The sequence below is a fragment of the Eptesicus fuscus genome, chromosome 11 (genome assembly GCF_027574615.1).
Source record: "Eptesicus fuscus isolate TK198812 chromosome 11, DD_ASM_mEF_20220401, whole genome shotgun sequence".
Taxonomy (NCBI): Eukaryota; Metazoa; Chordata; class Mammalia; order Chiroptera; family Vespertilionidae; genus Eptesicus; species Eptesicus fuscus.
In genome coordinates this window covers 86936445-86959788 of record NC_072483.1, presented here as the reverse complement: position 1 = coordinate 86959788, position 23344 = coordinate 86936445, and the positions used below count along the sequence as shown (strand labels likewise).

General features: G+C 43.7%; 1 protein-coding gene and 1 non-coding gene across 2 annotated transcripts in view; both read left to right on the top strand.

The window, feature by feature from the left end:
* The window catches only part of PLCL1 (phospholipase C like 1 (inactive)), a 252641-nt gene that overhangs the window by 217306 nt on the left and 11991 nt on the right, over positions 1 to 23344 (top strand). Inside the window, exons 4-5 of the mRNA XM_008146488.3 lie at positions 4018 to 4093; positions 6443 to 6552. Coding sequence (XP_008144710.2) covers positions 4018 to 4093; positions 6443 to 6552 — 186 coding nt within the window. The remainder of the gene's footprint in view (positions 1 to 4017; positions 4094 to 6442; positions 6553 to 23344) is intronic.
* Positions 6873 to 6976, top strand: LOC114233382 (U6 spliceosomal RNA). The gene has a single exon (XR_003619535.2). It is a non-coding gene; the product is annotated as a U6 spliceosomal RNA (small nuclear RNA).

Below are 23344 nucleotides of genomic sequence, written 5' to 3'. Positions count from 1 at the left end.
AGAGCAGGAAGGACAGCCTTTTCACACAGATTGGATAGTTCAAGCCGTCTCTGAGGAAAAGCATTACAGTTTTCATTTTAAGTAAATGATTTAAATCTTAACTGATAACCTTATATACCCTCATTGAGGACATCTAATGCATAAAGTAATGCCGTCCTTTACCTGTCTAAGTCCTTTTAGATACAAAGCTATGGCAAGGAAATAAGATCCGTTGGGAGATATGCTATCACTGAAGCAAAGAAAAGCTCTTTGTGTTACAACAGGCAGAGGCAGCTGGGAGCTGGCAGAGACATCAGATATGCACACAGGCTACTGCCAGGTTCTATCCATTGAGCTGACCAAGCGCTGGCTGCCTAGGTGTCCTGCCTACCAGCCAGGGGGTTGCCTGAGGACATGCTTCTCACCTCCTCTCCTTGGCTTTCGCACCTGGTGTGTCATTTCTGTCAGGATCTGTAGACCTAAGAAGGAGATAACTCACATAAACCATTTTTCCTTCTTGACAACTTAGATAAATTACTTAGCTGGGGAAAGGTTGAAATTGTTCATTTAAATGTGGCTTGGAAGTATTGGTACATTTCAGCCATTTATCTTACTTGTTTTCTCTGCAACTACTAAAGTTGACAGTTGATTGTGGAAAATAGAATAAAATTATTTTTCTCGGTACAATGGAAAGAGTTATCATGGAGAAGATCAAATGCTCCTATGAGAAAAGTGCCCATGAGCAAAAATGTTAAATGCTGACAATATTAGTGGTGAGGTATGCTATTTAATAGAAGAATAATATGCAAATTAACCATCACTCTGCTACACCCACAAGCCACGCCCACCAGCCAATCAGGAGTGAGTATGCAAATTAACGCAACCAAGATGGCTGTGGCCACAGAGAACAGGAGGGAGGCTTGGGTTTCCCTGGTGATAGAGGAAGCCAAGCTTTCCACACACCCTGGCCGGCCCAGGACTCCGCTTAAGGCTACAAAGTTTCAATTATAGAAGATAAATAAATCCTAACAAAAATGGCTGCTACCACGGAGCGAGCAGAAGGCTTGGCTCTGCTCCAGGCTACAAAGTTTCAATTGTAGAAGATAAATAAATACCAGATACCAGGGCCTCCGCTTGGGTCGCCAGGGGGCATGGCTGGCCTGCAAACCACCACAGGCCCCTTGCCCAGGCCGCCCCATGCCCCAAGGGAACCCCCACCCTGATCCGGGACATGCTTCAGGGCAAACCAGCTGGCCCCCACCCCTGCACCAGGCCTCTATCCTATCTAATAAAAGAGTAATATGCAGATTGACCATTACTCCAACACACAAGATGGCTGCCCTCATGTGGTCAAAGATCCTGCCCCCATGTGGACACAACATGGCCACCACAAGATGGCCAGCAGGGGAGGGCAGTTGGGAGGGACCAGGCCTGCAAGGGAGGGCAGTTGGGGGCGATCAAGCCTGCAGGGGAGGGCAGTTAGGGGTGACCAGGCCGCAGAGGAGGGAAGTTGGGGGTTACTGGGCCTGCAGGGAATGACAGTTGGGGGGACCCAGGCCTGCAGGGGAGGGCAGTTAGGGGTGACCAGGCCTGCAGGGGAGGGCAGTTAGGGACAAACAGGCTGGCAGGGGAGCAGTTAGGCATCAATCAGGCTGGCAGGGGAGTGGTTAGGGGGTGATCAGGCTGGCAGGCAGAAGCGGTTAGGGGAAATCAGGAAGACAGGCAGGTGAGCAGTTGAAAGCCAGCAGTCCTGGATTGTGAGTGGGATGTCCGAGGGGTCCCAGATTGGAGAGGGTGCAGGCTGGGCTGAGGGCCCTCTCCTGCCCCCCGTGCATGAATTTCATACACCGGGCCTCTAGTTTTAGAATAAAAGGTGTGACTTTTACTGATGGATTTCAGGTTTTCCTTTAGAGAGTGTCACAGGGATGCTCTTTTGTGTTGATGTTAAATCCCTCTGACTGTGTCTTTATGAAATGATCTCTTAGGCATCAGGAAAAGCAAACTTCTTACAATGTGGGATTAACAAATACTTACTTGGGGATTTTGAAGAGGACTGGAATCGTAGAATTTGTTGTATGTTTTGGTCCTGACTTTATTTTACCTCAAATAAGTAGTAAAGTTTGAAAACATGATTTTTTTTATATCGAGTGTTATATTTTCTATGGGAATGACTCTGTTGAAAGCTTTATAATTATTTTTCAGTACTTAATGGGAATGGGAATGGAGAGCATGTAAGATTATAGAAAAATGGAGTAGCCTGGAATAAAAGACTAGACACAAAAAAAGAGATTAGAGTTCAAAAAATATAATTATGGATTTGAAAGTGATAAATAACTATTTTATTGTGCATGCATGTGTGGGTAATAGATGTGTAGAAGAAATAAGTATTACAAAGTAAAATAGAAAAAAGGTAATTATATAAATGCATAGGTGAATCTGGGTATATAAAGATGCATAAGGTAAGTTCCCTGCTCTCCTGGAATTCAATTTACTGGAGAAGTGGAGGGTGGGAGGTAAGAGAGGTAAACAATTAATTGTAATGTAAGATAGAAAAAAATTTGTGAGCATACTAAAAAAATAAATAAATAAAATGTACTGGGAATTTGGAGGTAAAAGAGGGAGGGAAGGGCGAATCAGGATACTGATGGGAGAGGGGCATTGAAGTGAGCTTTGGGCCCACTAGGATTTGACCACGAGAAAAGGGAATAAGCCACGGGAGAGGCAGAGATTGTAGGTAAAAAAGGAGTCATTAGGAATGGGTTCCTGAGAGAAGCAGGGCAGAGGTGGGACTGAAAGAAGAGGACACTTGTTCTTAGGTTGTTACAAAGAGTTTTTGGATGCAGGGAGTATATTCTTTTCATTCTTAACACTGAGAAGACACTTAGTAAAATCCTGCAAAGAAAACTGGTCAACAAATCAATAGTGTGTTTTTTTTTAAATCAGAGAATGCTATTGTATATTCTCTACTTAGAGCAAAATCAAGAGAAATGAATATTTCTTTTGCATTTGAAAACTTGTAATCATAAACCACTTTATATTTGGAAGTGACTATACAAGACTATAATCTGTTCTACAGCATTTGATATGAAAAATGTCTTACTCAAGACCTTTCATCTCCACTTTGAATTCTACCTTGAACTAACTCCCTTCAGAAGATTGAGCCAGACAGATAAACATGGAATATTCAGATGAAATGGGACAGCATTTATTGAGAATAGAAGTGTGGCTGGAAATTCAGGAACTCTTAGTTTGCCTATTGGTTGACTTTCTTTAATCATTTCTTCAAAAGGGCCCCAGTCCCTTGTCTTTCCGGTCGAATTTTTACCTACTATCATCTTTCCCCATCTTCACATACAGATTTTTCTTTTCTTTATCTCTCCAACAGTCGTCTTATTTCCCCTACTTCACTCAGTATATTATTTACCTCTTAGACATATTTGCTTTCTGCCCAAATGTGGAGGGCAGGGACAACCATTTCAGTGTTGGTACCTCAAGATCTGTTAGCTGCTGGCTCTGAGACCTGACCCACTTCTCATTATTGCCATTGGAGCCAGAGCCCTTCTGGAGGGACAGCCAGACCTCGGCCAAATCCAAGCTGACGACTTCATCTCTACGCTCAGCAGTCCTTGAGCTCATCACTAAGTGATTCCCTGTTCTGATTCCCATTGCTGTTGTTTCAATGCCACTTGCCTTGATGTTGTAGTTACCTTTGGGACGAGGGAGTGGAATAAGAGGTGTTCCTGGATGCCATCTGAGGCTTAAAGAATGTGCATGCATGTATTCCACAGTTACTTGTTTGGCATCCATTGTGGGAGAGGCAGGTGGCATAACTAGAGCAATCAAGGTAGGTGACTCTAGCTGTGGTGTTAGATGGGTGAGAGTTGGAGCAGAGGTTATCCTTCCCTCTCCCGTTTCTTGGGGTTAAGGCCATGGTTCCCCATTGCTGGCCATATCATGTAGGTCTCTATGCGCACTCTTTCCAATGAGCCAGTGTAAGGATTTCTGACAACCACCTTTCTGATGTTTGTTTTGTGACAGATGATTCAGGAGAGCCGGTTTCTCATAGAAATGGCTGACACAGTCCAGGAAAAGATTGTGCAGTGCCAGAAAGCAGGTAATCTCCGCCCACTCTCACCCACCATCCTGCCTCTATTCTGTTTAGAAATCATCATGATCATTCTTGGCAGGTTTTTTTTTTTTTAATTTGTGTTCCTACTTCTAAAAGTCAAATATTTTCTGGCTTTAATTTTTTCTATCTTAATTACAATTAATTGCTTACCTATATTATCTCTCACCCCTCACTCTCCAGTTTATCCTCTGAGTTACATTTAAGTCTTTGTTTAGTACAGTGTATATATGGGGGATGATGTCTGAAGATTTCTGGAGAGGAGGGGGTTTCTGAATCTGCTTTTGTGGGTTTGGAGCCTATCAAAACCTTTTCCTACTGATAGGAAGCTATGGGTCCACACTGCCTCGTAAGAACCACTTCATTTTGCAATTGGAAACATAATCCTTTTAATCTTCTAGGCTTTTACCTCATTTACTTGTCCTCATTTTAGAACGTTCTTTCTTTAAGGACGGGATGGGCCCCATATCTGTGAGGGCATGCCTCTAATTATGTTTCTCTTTACCCAAAGCCTGTACTTTCATTTTTCTTGCACCCATGTCTCCTTGGTCCACACATACAATAATGATTATGATGAGGATGATGGAAATAATGACAATTGCTTGATATATATGCATATGATATACTAATCACTACATTATGTTAATTAGTCCTCATAACATCTCTGCAAGGTAATCATCATTATATCCAAACTACAGATGAGGCATCTGAGATTCTGAGAGGTTGAGTGGATTACCCAAGATTCCATATTAAAATGTGGTAGAGCTGAGCTTTGAACCCAGACCATACTTTAACCAAAGAACTTATATGCATATGAGCATAGCCCATGGACACAGACAACCATGCGAGTGAAGGCCTGGGGTGGGGCGGGAGCCAGGTGGTGGGGAGCAAAGGGGGGTAAGTGCGGTACATCTGTAATACTCGCAACAATAAAAATAAATTTAAAAAATTAAAATGATGCTCTATACTGACTGACCAGCAGGCTTATATGTTTCAGTCAACAGGAGGCACAAAAATAATATTACCAAATACTTGTTATATAATGCTCCTATGTGCCAGGCACTACTTTGAGAGCTTTAGATGTAGTGACTCCTTTAATCTTCACCACAATCACTTGCGGTAAACCTTCCTGTTATCACCATTTTACCAAGAAGGAAACTGACTCGTGGAGTTTCAGAGGCTCACTCTTGCTCACAGATCTGGTGAGCGGTGGAGCTGATGTCAGCCCCGGCTCCACAGTCATGCTCTTACCATGTGCTGTTTGAGATGTTAGCACCAGGAAAGTTACCGTGGTGGCAGCTGCATTAGTCAAAGCAGAGCAGCTGGAGCAAGGAGGGTGGTGGGTCATCCCTCCCTCGAGTGGGCTGCTTCCAGTCCACTTAGATAGATGTTCCTGGTCACAGGTCTCTGCAAGCTTCCCTCCGGGAAGTTATGTACCGCAGTGGCCCTGCCTGGAGGTCATCCTTCAACCAAAGACATTATTAGTACGCTCAAACAGGTCAGCATGTCTGATCTGGGGAAGAGAAGACTCGAGTGGACTTTAATATCTTTCTTAAGATATTTAAAGGGCTTCTCTGAGGAAATGAGAGCAGACCTTATTGGTCTGGGTCTAGGTAGCTCCAAGGAATGAATCGAAATTCCAGGGAAGAGAGACTTTGGCTGGATGTCGGTCAGAGCTATTCAAAGATGGAATGAGCTGCCCCGAGAAAGGATGATCCCCGTCCTAGAAGCTGAGACAGAGGCTGAAGGGACAGTTGGCCGTGGTGCTGTTTTTTACAGTATTCAAGCGTGGGAGAATGGTTGAACTAAAAGTCACTTTCAAGTCATTCCCAAATCTGAAACATTTGGGTGTTTCCAGGAATATTATCTTTAAAAAACCTTTTTATTTTCACTCCACATTTATTAATTACCATTGTTATAGACGTGGGCTCCAGGGCCTACTGTCAAGCCGTAGGGCTCATAGGAAAAGAGAGGTATTTGCATCCATCACATACGGTTGCCATTCACGCATTACTCCATTTCGTATGAAAACCAGGCAGAGGACAAATAAGACGGATGTAACCCGTTGGAAGAATTTGCTTCTTACCTTCTCAGGTTTATGGCTACTGGCTCTTTAGAATGTAATTTAGTCTAATGCATTGATTATTGTTGGTTTCCCCCTAAGAATAGCCATTTGATGGGGATGAACAAATTGGGAAGGTGTGTTTAATTTAGGGAGTTAGAGATTATAAGAGAAGGACAGGAATGGGAAATTATATTTTTACTGATAATATTTTCATAAAATGCCTATTTTTCTTCAATATATGCTAAGAATTCTTACATGTTCTCTTTTCAAAGGGATGGAGTTCCACGAGGAACTTCATAATCTGGGGGCAAAAGAAGGCTTGAAAGGAAGAAAACTCAACAAGGCCACGGAGAGCTTTGCGTGGAACATTACAGTGCTGAAGGTGAGCGAATGCCCAGGTGCCCCTACCTTTGTTTCTCTCCCCATCTCTCAGCAGGTAGAGAAGTACTGGTGGTTAAATACGGTGATTTGCATGTTTAGGTAACATGTGGCCTAATCACCAGGTCATGCTCTAAGTGATGGGGAGATGCATGCTGGGATTGACATGCCTCTGCCCTGATAGGGCAGTGAGGACAGCACAACCTAATTCAATTCTCTTGCCTGGTGTGTGTGTGTGTGTGTGTGTGTGTGTGTGTGTTTACTCACATAACACTTCTGTTCAAGTCAGTACAGCTGTTCTTGTTTGTGAAAAGAAGAAGGCCAGTGCTCGCTTCGGCAGCACATATACTAAACTTGGAATGATACAGAGATTAGCATGGTCCCTATGCAAGGATGGCACGCAAATTCGTGAAGCATTCCATATTTTTTATTGAAAGAAAGAAAGAAAGAAAAGGCCAAATGTTGCAGGAGAAGGACCCAATGCAAGTGACTGGAAGAGCCTTAAGCTTTAGAATATCTGGAGTCATGTTTATTTTAAGAACCGACTTTGTAAATACGTTTATATTTGCAGATAGCTTTGGAAGTCATTTTCCTGAGATTATGATCTGCTCCGCTGAAAATTAATTTCAGGGTTTTAAGTAAAGATGATACTGGAATAATTTGTTTTTGACATTGTGATAGGAGAAAAACAGCCACAAACAAAATTAATCATTGCTGACATTTCAAGAATACATACTGTGTGTCAGGTCCTGTTTTATAAGATTCATATGATTTAGCATTTTAATACAACAACCCGATACTGTTATTATTCCCATTTCACAGGCAAGAAAACTGAGGCATTGAAAACGTGCCCAAGGTCACTCAGCTAGTAAATGGTGGAACTGGAGTCTGAACCCAGGTGATCTGCTCCAGAGCCTGTGTCTCTAACCTGCTGTGCAGGGAGAGGCACATGTTTATGTGAAAGTGCTAGGTGATTTGTAAGACATATCACAAATGTTTATTAAAAATTCAACTCACAGATAAGCCCTACTGTATAATGGGCTCTATGCTAGGCATGGAAGATCCATGGAGAACAAAAGAGATACAGACCCTGTCCTCATGGATTGACACTCTGGGGGCAAGGAGTGGGGGTGGGGGGATAAGTCTCATTTGCCTAACAGGCAGGGAGGAGCTCATGACAGCACTGGAGTACAACATGCCAGTGTGAACTTGGATGCAAATGCTTTCTGTTCCGCCGATATTTATTTATGTGGCTTATTAATCTGCTGGTCACTGAGAAAAGGCTAGGACCCCAATAGCGAAAGAGTAATACCTGGGCCTCCAGGTCTAGTCTACAAGGGGTGACAGACATAAAATCACGGCCATTGATTATTCAGCACTTAATATGTGACAAGCACTCAGGGCTCAGTCGTTGATGTTCATTTCCCCTTTTCTCAGTGCGACAACTGTGTGACCTTGAAACAACCATGTCATTTCTGATATTGCGTCTCTCCCATCTCACAGAACAGCAGTGAGGCCTAGGGAGGTTTGAGTTTCTTGCCCTCCGCTAGTAAATGGCAGAGCTGCGATTTTTAACTCATGCCCTTGTTCTAACCGCTACCTTGAGCTGACTCGCTCGATAATATAATGAATATGAATTGTAATTGCAGTGTCCACATTTTCTAAGCCAGAGGTCAGGACTTAGAATCCAGCGAGGAGGCTGAAATCAAGACGGTCCTGGAAGCTCCTATGCACGCGTTTTTCTTTAATACGTTAGCACCATGCATGGGCCCAGAGTAGAAACTCATCTAGCAGATCTCTTGCATTTCCCCACTCTTTTACCATGTGCCACTATCCAGCTAGACCCATCCCTTCCCTCTCTCTTTCTCTTTCACTGCGGAGCACAAAATCCAATTTCTTACACAGCCACCAGGTCCACTTGGGTCGAATGATGATGCGTGTCTCACGCCCCTGTCTTCAGTATCTTTTCCAGATAATCCCTGGACCGAGCGGGATAGCTCCTCCTCACCTGCCCTCACACATCAACAGTTCCTATCATCACTCCTTCCTCCAGGTTGTCCTTCAGAAATAAGTTTTGTTTGGTTATTAACATAGTATTCAAATGTTACAATGGGAACTTTTCTAGATCTTTAAGTCTTCCAGAAAAAGATATTACAACTTCACTTGCATAGCCAACCTGCTGGTAGTCAGTTATCACTAATTTTGGAAGTGTTTCACTCATGAGAAGCCTAAGATCTCCTTTGGAAGAGAGACATGAACTTATACCGTGTCACTGACAAAGCACAGTGTGCTGTGAAGTGGAATTCATTTAAAGTCTTGGACCCCAGACAGAGTGTTTAGACCCTTTCAACCCAAAAAGAACTTCACCATGGCGGGGGGGCGGGGGGAGGGGGCGGGTCATACCTAGACAACTGAAATTCGAAAGGAGCGAAGAGTAGTGTTTCACTGAGCATTCTCAATATATATTTTTCTAACTTGGCCTGTTGATGATTTTAAGGAAATAAATTCCATTACTGATTTTTATATTTTTAGAAATTTGGTAAAAAATAGTCAATTTTAGCAGCCTGCAGGTGTCAAATAGAGATATATGAAAATAATATTGAAGAAAGTTTATAGTTTAAGGCATTTCAGTGTGTGTCCTAAAAAACTGGGTCTCTTTTATAGATTCATGTCCAGTTGATAGGACTAATCCTTTACCACCTAACTTTTTGGCTTTTTGCTAAGCCTTTGCTCCTTCTGCTTTGTCTGGACAACACTTTCGTTTTCCTTGGAAAGAGCTGGAGCTGAAGCATCTGACTTGTCCTCTGGGCACTTGTGTTCTAAGTCAGGCAGATCTCTCAGTTAATCCCCAGGTTTCAGGCACTCACAACCCCAGGGACTCACCGCAGCCGGTAAACTACCTGGATGTCCCTGTAGTGCGGTGCTTCCTAATAGCGTTTGCAAACACATTTGAGGTCTCTGCTCTTTGTTGAAAGACACAAGAAGAAGGGAAACAAGGTGATGGGCTATTGGGAAAAGCAAGAACGAGGAGAGGCATCGCTCTCTGAAAGACTGAATGTCAGCGAGAACAGTTCCCCTTAACTGAATGGCCAGAGATATTTTAAATCATTTCATGAGATACTGTGTATGGGGCGAGAGGTGATTAAACCAGGCTCTCTGGCAGCCCATAGTGATCATGTGTGTCCCGTCCCACCCGGGGAGTGCTCTGGGATTATAGAAGGAAGGGACATGGCCAGTGTCCTCCATGTGTCCATTGAAAACTCCAGTGGTGTTTTGGTAGCTGCTGGCTGTTGCGGTGGGAGCCAGAGAAAGGCTAGGCTTTGTCCTGAGCCAGCTCATTCAGCGATTTATGATAATGTCTAGAAATAGGTCCCCAATTACAAGAATGCATTAGCAATAAACTATTCTTTATATTGACATTACTATCAATTATTAAACCGGCGGTCAAGGGCACAGACTCTGGAGCCAGATGCTTCTGGCTGCGTGGCCTTGGGAACACTTTCTTTTGTCTCTGTGCTTCTCATCACTCGGGATAGGCTAGGCTGTGCTGTGTAACAGAGATCTGGGGACTTCAGTGGCTTAAAACAATGGCTTATTTCTAGCTCGCAGGGGTCAGCAGGGGTCACTTAGGAACCCAAGCTAACGGGGGCTCTATCTTAGCAAACACTACAGTCCTAGAGGTAGGGAAGCACAATTGGTTTTCAACACCTCTGCCAAGTAGTGTCACATGTCCCTTCCACTCACATCTGATTGGCCTTAGTTCTATCTGTAAAATGGGTATAACAACAGTATCTTTACAGGGTTACCCTTAAAATTATTTAAGATGTTGTAAGAAAATCATTCAACTGCTCATTTTAAGCACTGAATGCTCTTTATTAACAATAAAAACACTTGTACAGCACTCTGTGCATGCCAAACATTGCTTTATAACTCCTTTAGTCACTCACTTATTAACTCACTTAGTCCTCACGCTAACCCTGAGGTGGATGTTGGGGCACCTGCCTCGGGTGGATTGCATGCACCAGTATCTGCTCCCCTTCCTTGAGGGAGTGCACACCTGCACCGCTCCACTGATGTTGGGTATGACCATTGGCTCTTCTGGACGAATAATTAAATCAATGTCAATGAGGGAGAACATCAACATCCATCGGCTGCCTCTTGCACGCCCCCTGCTGGGGATCGAGCTCACAACTGGGGCATGTGCCCTGACAGGGAATCGAACCAGGGACCTCCTGGTACATAGGTTGCCACTGAACCACTGAGCCACACTGGCTGGCTACATTTATTTTTAAAATTCTCATTTGATTTTTTTATTTTTATATTTTTGCCTACTGTAAGTTTTAAAAATAATATGTGAATTTTGGCAAGCAGTTATGGTATTGTCATGCTGGCAATGTTTGGTGACTAGAAGTGGGAAGGGCAAAATAATAATGACGCCAAAATGGAGGGTGTGATTATGGTGGCAGCCAGTTTAGTCTCCCTCAACCCAGCAAGCTCTAGCCTCACCTGTAATAGCAGCAGCTGCTTTCAGCGCTTGTCATTTATCACCACGAAGAAGGTCGCAGGTGAGAGAGAATGGACGAGTTAGTTCTAGAAAAACAGGTTCAGTCTCACAGGTCAGTGCCATTATCTTCATACACAAAAGAAAAGGCCGTCAGGCCTTGGGAAGTGAAGAGTATACATTTAGAAGGCGTAGCGTCTACTCCCGGGGTTTATAAGCTCAGTTGGCTATGTCTGTACTTGGGCGCGGGGTCTGAAAAGGTACTCCTAGACCTGTATTTAGGACCTTGTTATTGTTTGGCTTATCAGTGCGGAATAAATAGCTTTCTCTCCCATGTCAAGGAGGGGATTTTATTTATTTCCCCTCCACATGTATAAATAAGGAGGTCCAGACTATCACAGGGGCTTCTTCTAACTCCTAATCTGGAAAACTTAATTTTGTGTGTGTGTGACTTCGTACTCACCCATTCAGCAAAGATCTGAGTTCCTGCCGGGGGCTGGACTGTGTGCCTGGGGGGTCCCCTGGCTCATGGAGCTGGCGGTGCCGTGGGGGAGGCAGTCGTTGAAGGACCACACGCTGCCCGTTCGGTTTGCCTGTGATGAGTGCCGGGGGGAGAGCTGCCTGCGTTCCTGAGAAAGCTGATGGGTCTGACCTAGCGGGAGAGTCAGGGAGGTCTGCTACCAGGAAGTGCCTGTGCAGCAGAGAGCAAATGTCTCCAGCCTTTCACGGATTCCAAACCCTGCCTGTATCTTGACACTTGAGTGTGGTTGCCAAAACAATCTGAGAATGACGGTGAGAAGAAAACACCGCCAAGGTGCTGGCCCTCCTTAACCCGGCCTGGCTCATTTAATTACCGTCATTAGCATCGCTGCTCGTTTCTTATTATAGGAAATCTGGTCATGAGTCATATTGTTCATCACAAGTGAATGTAATCACCAACCTTCTAAAAAATAACCTGTAGCAGTGGTCTGTGTCCCCATAAAACCCCACATGTGTTCCCATAAAATCCATCGGACAGATTCTAGTTGCAGGGGAGGGTGGAAGGTTGCTTTGTGAGAGATTTCTGTGATTTAAGGTTGAAAAGATTTAGAGAGAGAATTAAATGATAGCTGTATTAGTGCTAGAAAAAACAGCAAATGCTTTTTTTTTTTTAAAAAAGTGTAATTAATGCATCTTTAATAATAAACAAGCCGCAAATCTAAAACCCATTATTTCAAGCGGCCCTGCTCCAGCAATACAGGACGGTTGGGATGGAATGTTAATGCTTTCAGCAATAAGCAGGCTGGTCACACGCTGTCCCCGTTTCTGCCTTGGGTGCCTGCATCCCAGCTGTGCCTCCAGGAGTTCCGTGGAGATAAAGCGAGGCTGTTGACATGATTATGGGTGCACAGACCACTCAACTTTATCTCCAGTACAACTAAATTTAGTGTCTCTGGGAGGTACACTTTTTTTTTTTCCAGATGAAAGCAGCATTTTATAATGATTCTGAATAATTTACACGTGGCAGAATCTTAATGAATAGCTATTACAGACCAGAGACTTGGCTCCAACTTGTGATGTTCTAGAGCAGCGGTTCTCAACCTTCCTAATGCCTCGACCCTTTAATACAGCTCCTCATGTTGTGGTGACCCCCAACCATAAAATTATTTTCGTTGCTACTTCATAACTGTAATTTTGCTACTGAATCGTAATGTAAATATCTGTGTTTTCCGATGGTCTTAGGTGACCCTGCTAGCGGTTCTCAACCTGTGGGTCGCAGGTTGAGAACCACAGGTTAAGAACCGCTGCTGTAGAGCCTAAGACCATCGGAAAACACAGATATTTACATTATGATTCATAACATTAGCAAAATTACAGTTATGAAGTAGCAACAAAAATAATTTTACGGTTGGGGGTCACCACAACATGAGGAACTGTATTAAAGGGTCGAGGCGTTAGGGAGGTTGAGGACCACTGTTCTAGAAGGTCTTCCTTTTCTTGCAGGAAAACTTTCTTGAAAGAAAATGTTTTCCTTACACACCCAGTCTTAGTCTAAGATGCGTTTCCAGCGGAGCGGAGTTGGATGTTTTAACTGTGTTAACTATTTTCTACAATGATGGAAGAGGAAAGAAGACACCGATAACAGAAGCGTTTCACTTTTAACGTCTTCCAGCCCTCTCGGTGTTTTCAGACATAAGCTCCTCCACTTCCCTGTCACTCTCAGGAGGAGTGATACAATGAACTAATTTCCTTCTTCTAAACAAATCAGAGTGTGAGCTCACGTCTCTGAATGGATGTGTACGTGGGATGTGTACATTGTCAAGTAAGAGCAAATCCAGATTCAGGCAAACTGATGCTGTATTCGAAAGGATCATTGCAATATGGCGAAGGAGACCATTGCAGTAAGAAGGGAGAGCGCTCCTTCCATAAAATCTAAGTGTCTCATAGGTCAGGCAGAAAGGTTTTTGTTTTTGTTTTTTACTCAGAGGGTCAAATAAGCTAGAAAAGACCAGGGATGGGGAGTGGGTGGCTGGGTGGTATGAACCTGGGAGCATTAGAAGGGGCTATATGGCCCTGGCCACTGTGGCTCAGTTGGCTGAGCATCATCCCATGCACTGAAAGGTCTTTGGATCAGTTCCAGGTCAGGGCACATGCCCAGGTTGTGTGGTTTTGGCCCTTTTTTCTCTCTGACATCGATGCTTTTTTTCTCCCTCTCTCTCCCTCTCCCCTCCTCTCTCTCTAAAATCAATGAAAACATTTGTTTAAAGAGAAGGGGCTGTATGCTGGGGGAGGGGTCAAGTTCAGGAGCTTAAAGGAAGGAAAGAAGCTTCACTAAAGTTTGGCCAAGGCAAGAAAGCAGGTATTTTACCCAGTTCACCTTCATCATTTCTGAAAGCTGTGTGTCTGGCCTTGACATCGGTACCCGGGGCCCTCTGTGAGTCTTATCTAAGTCATATGCGGAACGGAGGGCCTTTGCAGTAAGCCATCTTCCAGAACACAGAAGAGTGGGGGTTTCTTAACCATCCCTGTTTCCAGGAGCACGGGGCTCAGGTAAAGTTTAACATTTGTACACACACACACACACACACACACACACACACACACACATAAATATGCACATAAAACGTTACATGTGTGGGTGTATGTGTATATACACACACAAGTATATATCTGTATATGTAAATATGTAAAGGATACTTTCTTTTAAGAATAATGAAATTAGATGTTACTCTTTTAAAGCCATATTGAAAAGATCATAATGGTCAGCAAGAAAATTTTTCCCCAATCCAGAAGTGGTTACCTTCCAATTGAATTAGATTTCTTTGATTTCAGGTAGATCCAGTGTGCTCAAATGTCCATCATGTATGAGATGACATACTCAGACTGATAGACTGGGAAGTGGGGGAGACGCCCAACCCTGTTTCCCGCTGGTGAAACAATATTGTAGTATTAATCATTCCCCACAGAGCAGCGATGTTTTAAGCATTTGTAGTAAGTGAAGGCACCTAGTCCCCAAAGCAGAATAATTAGGAACTTACTTTTCCTCTTAAGGAAAACCCATGGCTTTATGAAAAGGTTAGTGATACATATTTTGAAAAACCCCCTTGGATTATTTTAAAGTAAGTTCAGATTCATGAAAAATGGACACATGGCTCTTCAGGAAATTATTGATGAAGGCAAGAAACATCCATTCTTATCACCATTCTTATCATTATACTCGTCATATTAATTTTTTGAGAGAAGGTATCTTCTGGAAGGACAAGACTCCCTATCACAGAACTGGGACTTAGAATTGGGTCTTAGGCTTTTGCACCATCAGATGATGTTATGGGAAGGTTATAAAATCATTAGGTAGGGGCTGCTTGCTTTCCGAGACAAAGAAGTGTAGACGTTTCTTCTCTGAAGAACATCCTTCGCTTTGCAGCAAAGTACGCTAACCCCTTCTGATTTGGCTTGTAAGTCTGCCAGGACAGCTCTGTGTTCTGAAAACAGCCACGGTCTTCAAGTGTTTATTTAAAAGACTCTGTTCTCAATGGACTGTTGAGTCAATGGACTCAGGGATCGAAAGTTCTTTAATTGCTTTACGATGTAGTCAGGATAAAACATTGCCATCTGAATCTCTCTGAGGTATGCCTAACCAACCGGAATAGTCTAGCTCTCCCAGTCGTCTGCTTCTCAGCAGCTGACATTATGGAACAACTAGAATAATACGCATTGGTTTGTGGATCCTGTTGCCTGAGAAATAGTAATTCCTGGGGCCCAGAAGAAGTTCCTGATAAATTGCTAACAAATCTAGTTTTACAAAGTTGAGCTCTCTTTTCTTAAACATGCATTAAAAGATGTATTTCTCACATACATTTAAACTATACTAGAAACCATAAAAGTATGGCCTGGGTTTCAGCAGTTACTTCTCAATCATTGCCTTGGGGCACAAACATGGGTTTGTCTCACGGTAAGTTTCTATTTCTCCAGATTTAATTGAGCTTCACTTTTTTTTTTTTTAAACAAGGATATATGAGGGAAGGTTGGATGACTTAGAGAGTTCATTGTGTTCTCCAGTGGTTCATCATCATTATTATTTTTAAAATATGTATTTTTATTGGTTTCAGAGAGGAAGGGAGAGGGAGGGGGAATCTATTGATTGGCTGCTTCCTGCACGCCCCACAGTGGGGATGGAGCCTGTACCCTGGGCATGTGCCCTGACCTGGAATTGAACCATGACCTCTTGGTTCATAGGTTGATGCTCAACCACTGAGCCACACCGGCTGGGCTCTGGTGGTTCATTACTGAATCAGCACTTTATTCCTGCAGTTGGCCTGGACGAGGACATTTTCAAAATCTGATACTAACACTCGAGAGGTTTTGACCGTTTATTTGCAGGTGAAGTCCTGGCTGGTGGCACACCCGTCCCAACTCTCTCACCTTCCCGATGGCTCTTTACACTTCCCACACAGGCCGTAGGAAACAGGCTCTGTTGTTTCCTGGGGATTTGATGTCAACCAAGAAGCTTATACCCAAGGCTGCCAGAAACGAAGCTGGCATGTACATGCTTGTGTATGAAAAGTGTGCTTTAGTAGTAACTGTGTCCTAATGTTAAAGCTGAATAATGAGACTAAAGATTCTTAACAATGTGCATTGTGTATCCTTGGAGTCAGCCTGTGGAGCCTTCTCATGTAACCTGAAACCAGAGAGGGTGGGAGTGGGGGGAAGCCAGCAACTTCCTTCCTGTTCTCTTTTCTCTGGAATACATTTTGCCTGGGAGAGGAAGAAGGTCATTGAAAGGAACAGTTATGTATATATTGTGTGTGTGCTCATGGGTGTGCATGTGTGTTATAACATAGCCCTCTGGTTTTTATATTAACTATCTATTTATTAACCCCAATCATTATAAGCCCTGTCATGATACGTGTAGATATAATAATAACAATATTGGAGAAATAGCTTCCTCTGCGTTTTTGATGATCTAAAGCTGTTTATTCTCAGTTGTTCTTATGAAAAACACAAATATGTGTATACCAATATAATTACAAGCACTTCCAGGGTGGAAATTCCATGTCTGAATTTTAGAAAGTACTTTCTTAGCTAGTGAGTTACAGTTCTGTCACTCAGACTGAATCATTTTAGTAATCCTTCACTTCATAATCACCACCTACAGATTATTGGGTTTATCTCAATAAGTATAATTTTGTTCCAGAACTTCCTCTCTGGTAAGACAGAGAGGGAGCAAAGAGTGAAGTGATCGCCACTGTCCTTCTTTTTTAAATAATTGCTCCTGGGAAGGTCATTTCCTCTGGCTCCGTTGTCAAGGATTCCCAGGAAGAGTTTCCACAGGAGACCTGAACTGTAGCTGGCCTTGGTAATTAATTACATGAGACTGTGAATGTCATTAAAGTTAAACATCAGTACAACCAAAATGATCTACGCCAGTACAATCATTATTGTTGTGTTTTTTTTTCCAATACAAGTTTTTAAAAATAATTTTTTAAAAACTGATTTTAGAGAGAGAGCAAGAGAGAGATAGAAGCATCAATGATAAGAGAGAATCATTGGTTGGCTGCCTCCTACATGCCTCCTACTGGGGATTGAGCCCACAACCCAGGCATATGCCCTGACCGGAAATTGAACCATGACCTCCTGGTTCATGGGTCGATGCTCAACTACTGAGCTACACCAGCTGGGCACAACATAGGTTTGTTTGTTTTTTAATTTTTAAAATAAATCTTTATTGTTGAAAGTATTACATGTGTCCCTTTCCCCCCTATTGCCCTCTCCCCCTTCCTACCCCCCCAAGTCTTTACCACCTACTGTCTGTGTCCTTGGGTTATGCATATGAGTTCATTGGTTGATCTCTTCTTCCTCCATCCTCCCCTGCCTTCCCTCTGAGGTTTGACAGTCTATTCAATGTTTCTATGTCTCTGGGTCTATTTTTGTTCATCAGTTTATGTTGGTCATTAGATTCCACATACGAGTGAGATCATGTGATGTTTATCTTTCTCTGACTGGCTTATTTTGCTTAGCATAATGCTCTCTGGGTCCATCAAACCCCTGCATTGGCCAGAACGGCCACATGCTACCATGTAAGTTGTTCGCAACATGGCTCTAGGGGGCGCCATTCCCTTGGAATCTACGTATGTGAAGGGCGCCTTCTAGATTTGTCATATACCTGTCATGAAGCGTAGCCTGAGCTTTTTTCTACCTCTAGTCTTCTGTTTTCCATGGTACTTGTTATTGATATTAGTTGTAGTCATTGTCTTCCTACTGAAGTTTACATTTATTAGAAGTCTTAGTAATTTCCAAAGGATCCATGTGCAGTGGGCCATCTTTCTGCGAACCTGTAGCTTATTTGTGTATTGAAGCATGGTGGAGAAGCTCAGCAATCGGAGTGTTCTCTTCATCAGGTGAGGAAGGTGTCATTTGGGGCTTAGCTGGATCTTAACTTCGGATTTGACAAACAAACATGGCTGGTTCTGTTTGTAAGTCCATGACAGAAACAAAAGGCATTGGGAAAATCACACCCAGTCCTCTTTTTCAAATCTAATGCAACCTTCTTGTCAGAGAAATTTTAATCAGTTTTTTTTTTTTTTTTTTTTTTTTTTTTTTTTGTCGTTCAGAAAAACATGCTCTTAAATCACTGAATGGGATTGGAAAACAAACACACACACCTTTTTGATAGCTCAAGTAGATTTCAGTGAGACAGATGTGGACTGGCTGTCTGTCTGTCATCTGCAGGGAACTAATCCCACATCTTGGTCTGGATAGAAGGTCCCCAGTGTCGAACCTTTGCTTAGCTCTGTACCCCCACATTCCATGCTCCTGCACTCCCACAGTCCTGTGGCTCCTGGAACATATATGGCAGTTTTAGGGTTCCATGCCCTCGCACATGCTGTTCCTGCCTCATGTAATGCCTTTCCCTCCTCAGCCAATGGACCAGCCTCTCTCCATCTCCCAAATCCAGCACAAGTGTTACCTGCTACCTTTCCAGGGAACATCTCCCTGCTCTTTTCTCTCCATGCTTTTCATCTCCCGCTTCCCACCCAAACCAGATAATCAGACAACCTTTTCGTGCCCTTCTGCAGCTTCCGTAGTTTCATTCTGGTGTCCCCCTCCCCCTCACTGTGGGGTAAGGCTGTCTCTCCAGCCCCTGCACTGAGGTGTGTCTTAGCATGGCGCTGAGCTTAGATTGAGGAAACAGGGTTTCAGAAACTCACCAGTTTGTTCAAGATAACACAACTCACTGGTTAAGCAGGGGACTGGATGTGACCCTTAATCCCTGTGACCCTAAAGCCTGTTTTATCATCCCCGGCCATGGGGTCCCGTGTCACCATTTGATGGCTGTGTGCCACTGACTTGGGAAGGTGGGCATTGCTGCTGTGCTTGGCCACTTTATTTCCTCCTGGGGTTGACATTTGGACCTCTTCCTTCCTCCTGAGTTCCTGGGGACTTCGGCTTCCCTGGCCGATTCTTACTCAGGATCCCCGGTTCCTGCCAGGGTATTCTGCCTTCATGCGCACTGTGTGGGTAATTTGGTTTTAGCTTTTCCATCAATAGGCCTAACACCCAATTTGCTTTTTCATCCTCTGGGTACCCACCTTTTTCCTGTCAGGCAGCTAGTGACTACTCTCAGGGTTTCTCTAGAGATGCATTGGGTTCCAGGTTGCTGCTGCAGCTCCCTCTAGCCTTGTCCCTTCGTTGATGGTGTGTGCGAGCAGTGTGTGCACACGTCCCCAATTATCCTATATAGTAAAACCCTAATATGCAAATCAACCAAACAGCAGAATGACCGGTCGCTATGACACACACTGACCACCAGGGGGCAGATGCTCATCGCAGGAGCTGCCCCCTGGTGGTCAGTGCGCTCCCACAGGGGGAGTGCAGCTCAGTAAGAAGCCGGGCTCACGGCTGATGAGCACAGCGGTGGTGGCAGGAGCCTCTCTTGCCTCTGTGGCAGCGCTAAGGACCCCTTGGGGGATGTCCGCCTGCTGGCTTATGGACATCCTAAGCCGACAGGCAGACATCCCCCACGGGGTCCAGGACTGCAAGAGGGCGCAGGCTGGGCTGAGGGACCTCCCCGCCCCTACAATTCTAGTGCCCATAGTCAAGTTTTTGTCATTGCAATAGAAGCACATGCTCAAGACGTGTTCGTTGAATTGAATTGTTTGAATGTAAACCTAGAAAAGAATATTGAAATTTGCCTAGTGCAGTAAGACTTGAGTCGCTCTTGCCTGTCGTTGTTTCTAAGAGGACTGGAAGGAGACCCTTTGTCACTCCCTGGGTTTCTTGTCTTTCCCAGCATGGGGGAGGTAGCATTAACCAGCCAAGTGACTGGACTTTAGAATTTTTAATATGATCTTTATAAAACCTGGGTATCATTCACCTTTGATTTCCTTTCTCCATTTGTGAGTCAGCACCATCTTCATCACTGTCACTGTTTAAGAATTCATCGTAAGAATTCGTCATATCCCTTGTGCTGTGAATAAATGAAAATGCCTTGGAGTTTACTCTCCTTCTTAGAATTCACTTGTGCCCCAAATAGGCAAACTTTCTCTCATTGGTCTTAGTTACACTTAAAAAAAATCTTCTAATCTTGGTTTATGTTATTTTTAACCAAAACCAAAAAATTATTAAAAAACTTGTGTACACCAGAAAAAAATTGGGATTTTTTTTTTGAGGGGGGATCAAGATATTCACTATAAAACTTGAATGAAGCATATGACTGATTGGAATTGAAGAATTTGATTCTCTTTCAAATATTTTTCTTTAATATAGAGTGCAGTTTAGCAACAACAATAAAAAATAGCTATAAAATGCTTATTCTCTGCGAGGCAGTGTTCCAAGTGCTTGATCCTTATTAACTCATTTAATTTTAATAACAACCATATGATGCAGGTAATATTACTATTTCTAATTTTCACATGAGAAAACTGAGGGGCAGAAAGGCTAGGTCAATAGCTCACCTTTAACCAGGTCAGGTAGCTGAGTGGCGGAGCCAGCACTGAAACCCAGGCAGCCGGGACCTGGAGTCCTTGTCCATAGTATGAGCAGACTGCGCCTCTGTTACACAGTGACTTCACGTGTAATGTGTGAGAAGCACATTGACTACAGTAAAGCCATACTTTATAATAATAATCAGAACCCTAAACTTACAAATATATAAACACAGGCGGGTCTCCAGGTGATCAGAGAAGGGTTTCTTACTCATTATACAACAGGCACACTGCGCCAGAATTTTAAACACAGGGGTTTCAGTGTGATTGGCTATAGATAATTTAGCCTGAGACACAGATTGGAACATTCAAAGAGGGGTGACTGTTACGGGCTGGATTGTATCCCCCCAAATGCCTATGTTGAAACCCGAACCCCACTGTTTGAGAATGGCACAGTTTTAGGGCCGGGGTCTCCCGGAGGTAATTAGGATAAAATGAAGTCATTAGGGTCGAGCTTAATCCCCTGGGACTGGTGTCCTTACAGGAAGCAATGAAACAGAGACGCACACAGGGAGATGATGCCATCTCCATGCCAGGGAGAGACGCCTCAGGGGAGGTCAGCCTGCCACACCTTGACCCTGGCTCCGAGCCTGCAGAACCGTGAGAGACAAATTTCTGTTGTTTAACTTACCCAGTCCGGGGCCCTCCGGTATGGCAGCCCTACGAGACTAATGCACTGCCTGTCAGTCAGTGTGGGCTGCTCTAACAGGAACACCACAGGCTGGCCGGCTTCAGCAACAGGTTCTGATTCTCACAGCTCTGGAGGCTGGACATCTGAGAGTAGGGGACCAGCAGGTCACCTGGGGAGAATCCCCTTCCTGGTAGAGGGATTCTCTTACTATTACGAATATTGAGGTTTTTGCATTCTTTCAGTGTTCGTTTTTTATATTTATGAGCAATGTTACTGTAAAATAGTATAGCCACATTTGTATTCTCCACAGCCGAGATAATTAATTTCAACTCCAACTTTTCCAAGTACAAGAGAAAAAAAAGGATCATAACATGTGGGTAGAGGAGGAAATTCACTATGGTGCGTTAATACCCTTGAAGGTGACATTCGTGGGAGACTTTGTTAAAATATGCAACTTGAAGGTGAGGATTGAAACCATAATATGTCCTGGTGAGGGGTGTGCCTTTGCTGCCGATCCTCAGGGTCACCTTTGAAGGAGCTGAGCAGCGCCAGGGGCCGTGGCCTCCTGTCTCTCCTGAAACATCTCTGGCAGGTGTCAGCCTGGCTGTTCCAACACGGAACTATGGCAAGTTGAAGAGCAAGGAAGAGTGGCCGCTGGGAGCCCGCCGGTAGATGGTCAGATGGCTTCAGTGTTTATTCTGAACGCCCTGATGTGATTGTATAGTGAAGCAGCACCACACTCATCAGCACATGACATATCCGAATATTGGTAACCAAATACTTTCCTCGGAGGAACATCGCTTCTCCAGTCTGTAGGGTAACACAGTTCTAACGTCCTGTCTAGGTGTACACAGTTGCTTTAATTTGTCTCTAGCGAGGTTGCCTTGCCTTGTTGAGGAGGTCATTTTCCTTCTGACATGCCATCATGCTTGTGTCAGTGTCCACCTGCTCTCTGTGTTCCAGCCATGGGTTCCTCAGCAGTTCTCCAAGCACCCCGTGGTTACTCCTGCCTTCCGGGTAACCGCTCAGTGGCTAAGCTCTGGGATCATTTTTTCCCCCTTCAGGTTTCTTATAAAATGAGGAAAGATGCACACAGTAGGGTGATATGATCTGCTGCCCTGGGCCATGGGGATTTCCCAAGGGGCTGACTGGAGGGAGCCACTCTTACCGGCGCGCTCTCCCGTTTCCATGAGGATTCCAAACCCGAGGTGCTGACACTCATTCTGCACTAGTAGCAAGTCCAAAATGGCAGAACTGTTTCCTCAGGGGACTGGCGAGGGCGGGAAGCTGGGTTTAGCTAGTATGGCGTGTATGTGTGTGTGTGTTGTGTGTGTGTGTGCGCGAGTGCGCGCGCATGCTTTTCACACTGATAATTATAAAACGGACCATTGCCCTCTACCTTTTCATTTCTGGTGGATGTTTCAGGCACAGCAGGATGGGAGAGGGGCAAAGGGAAGTATCTGCGGGGTAGACCTTTTCAATTGCCCTTCAACTCACATATCTTCCTTATGGTGAATATTCAGAAATGCATAGCACTAACAGGCTTGTTAGATGCTAAGTCTTGCTCATAAGCCCTCTCTAGTAGAGGAAAGATCTTTATGTCTTATTACTATCAGCAGGTTGATTAAACCTGAGAGCTTTATATCATATTAGATTGAGTTGTGCATGTTAAAATTTTCCAAACAGCAAGTAGAAAGATCCTGTTCTATATGTAGCATTGATATATTAACCTATTTTTATTATATAAAATAAGCATTTATTGGATTTTTTTAGTTATCATATTTTTCTTTCACCAAATTATGAAAGCAAGTAGCTAGATTATTTTTTGTCTTCGAAGAGGCATGACTATTTCAATTTTGCTAAGATATTTTCCGTCTGAAAATGTGTGTACACAGCGTTCACTTCTAATTTAAATGCTTCCTTATACATGTTGGTGATACATGAATGTTTTTTGATGACTTGGAAGTTTTCAGGATTTATTTGAGGTCACTTTTATGTAAATAGAATGATCAAGGTTCAAATCCACATGGAAGCAAAGGAATAAACGCAATGGTTTTGAAGGCCATTTCTATCCCCATTAGAGCCCAAGCTTTGTGCAGACAAGAACTCCCTACTAGGCCCCCAAACAGGGGCGCCACCTGGTGGACACAGTGAGAATCCTTCATTTTCTGGAGTTTGTCATAAATGCATAGACCGTAGG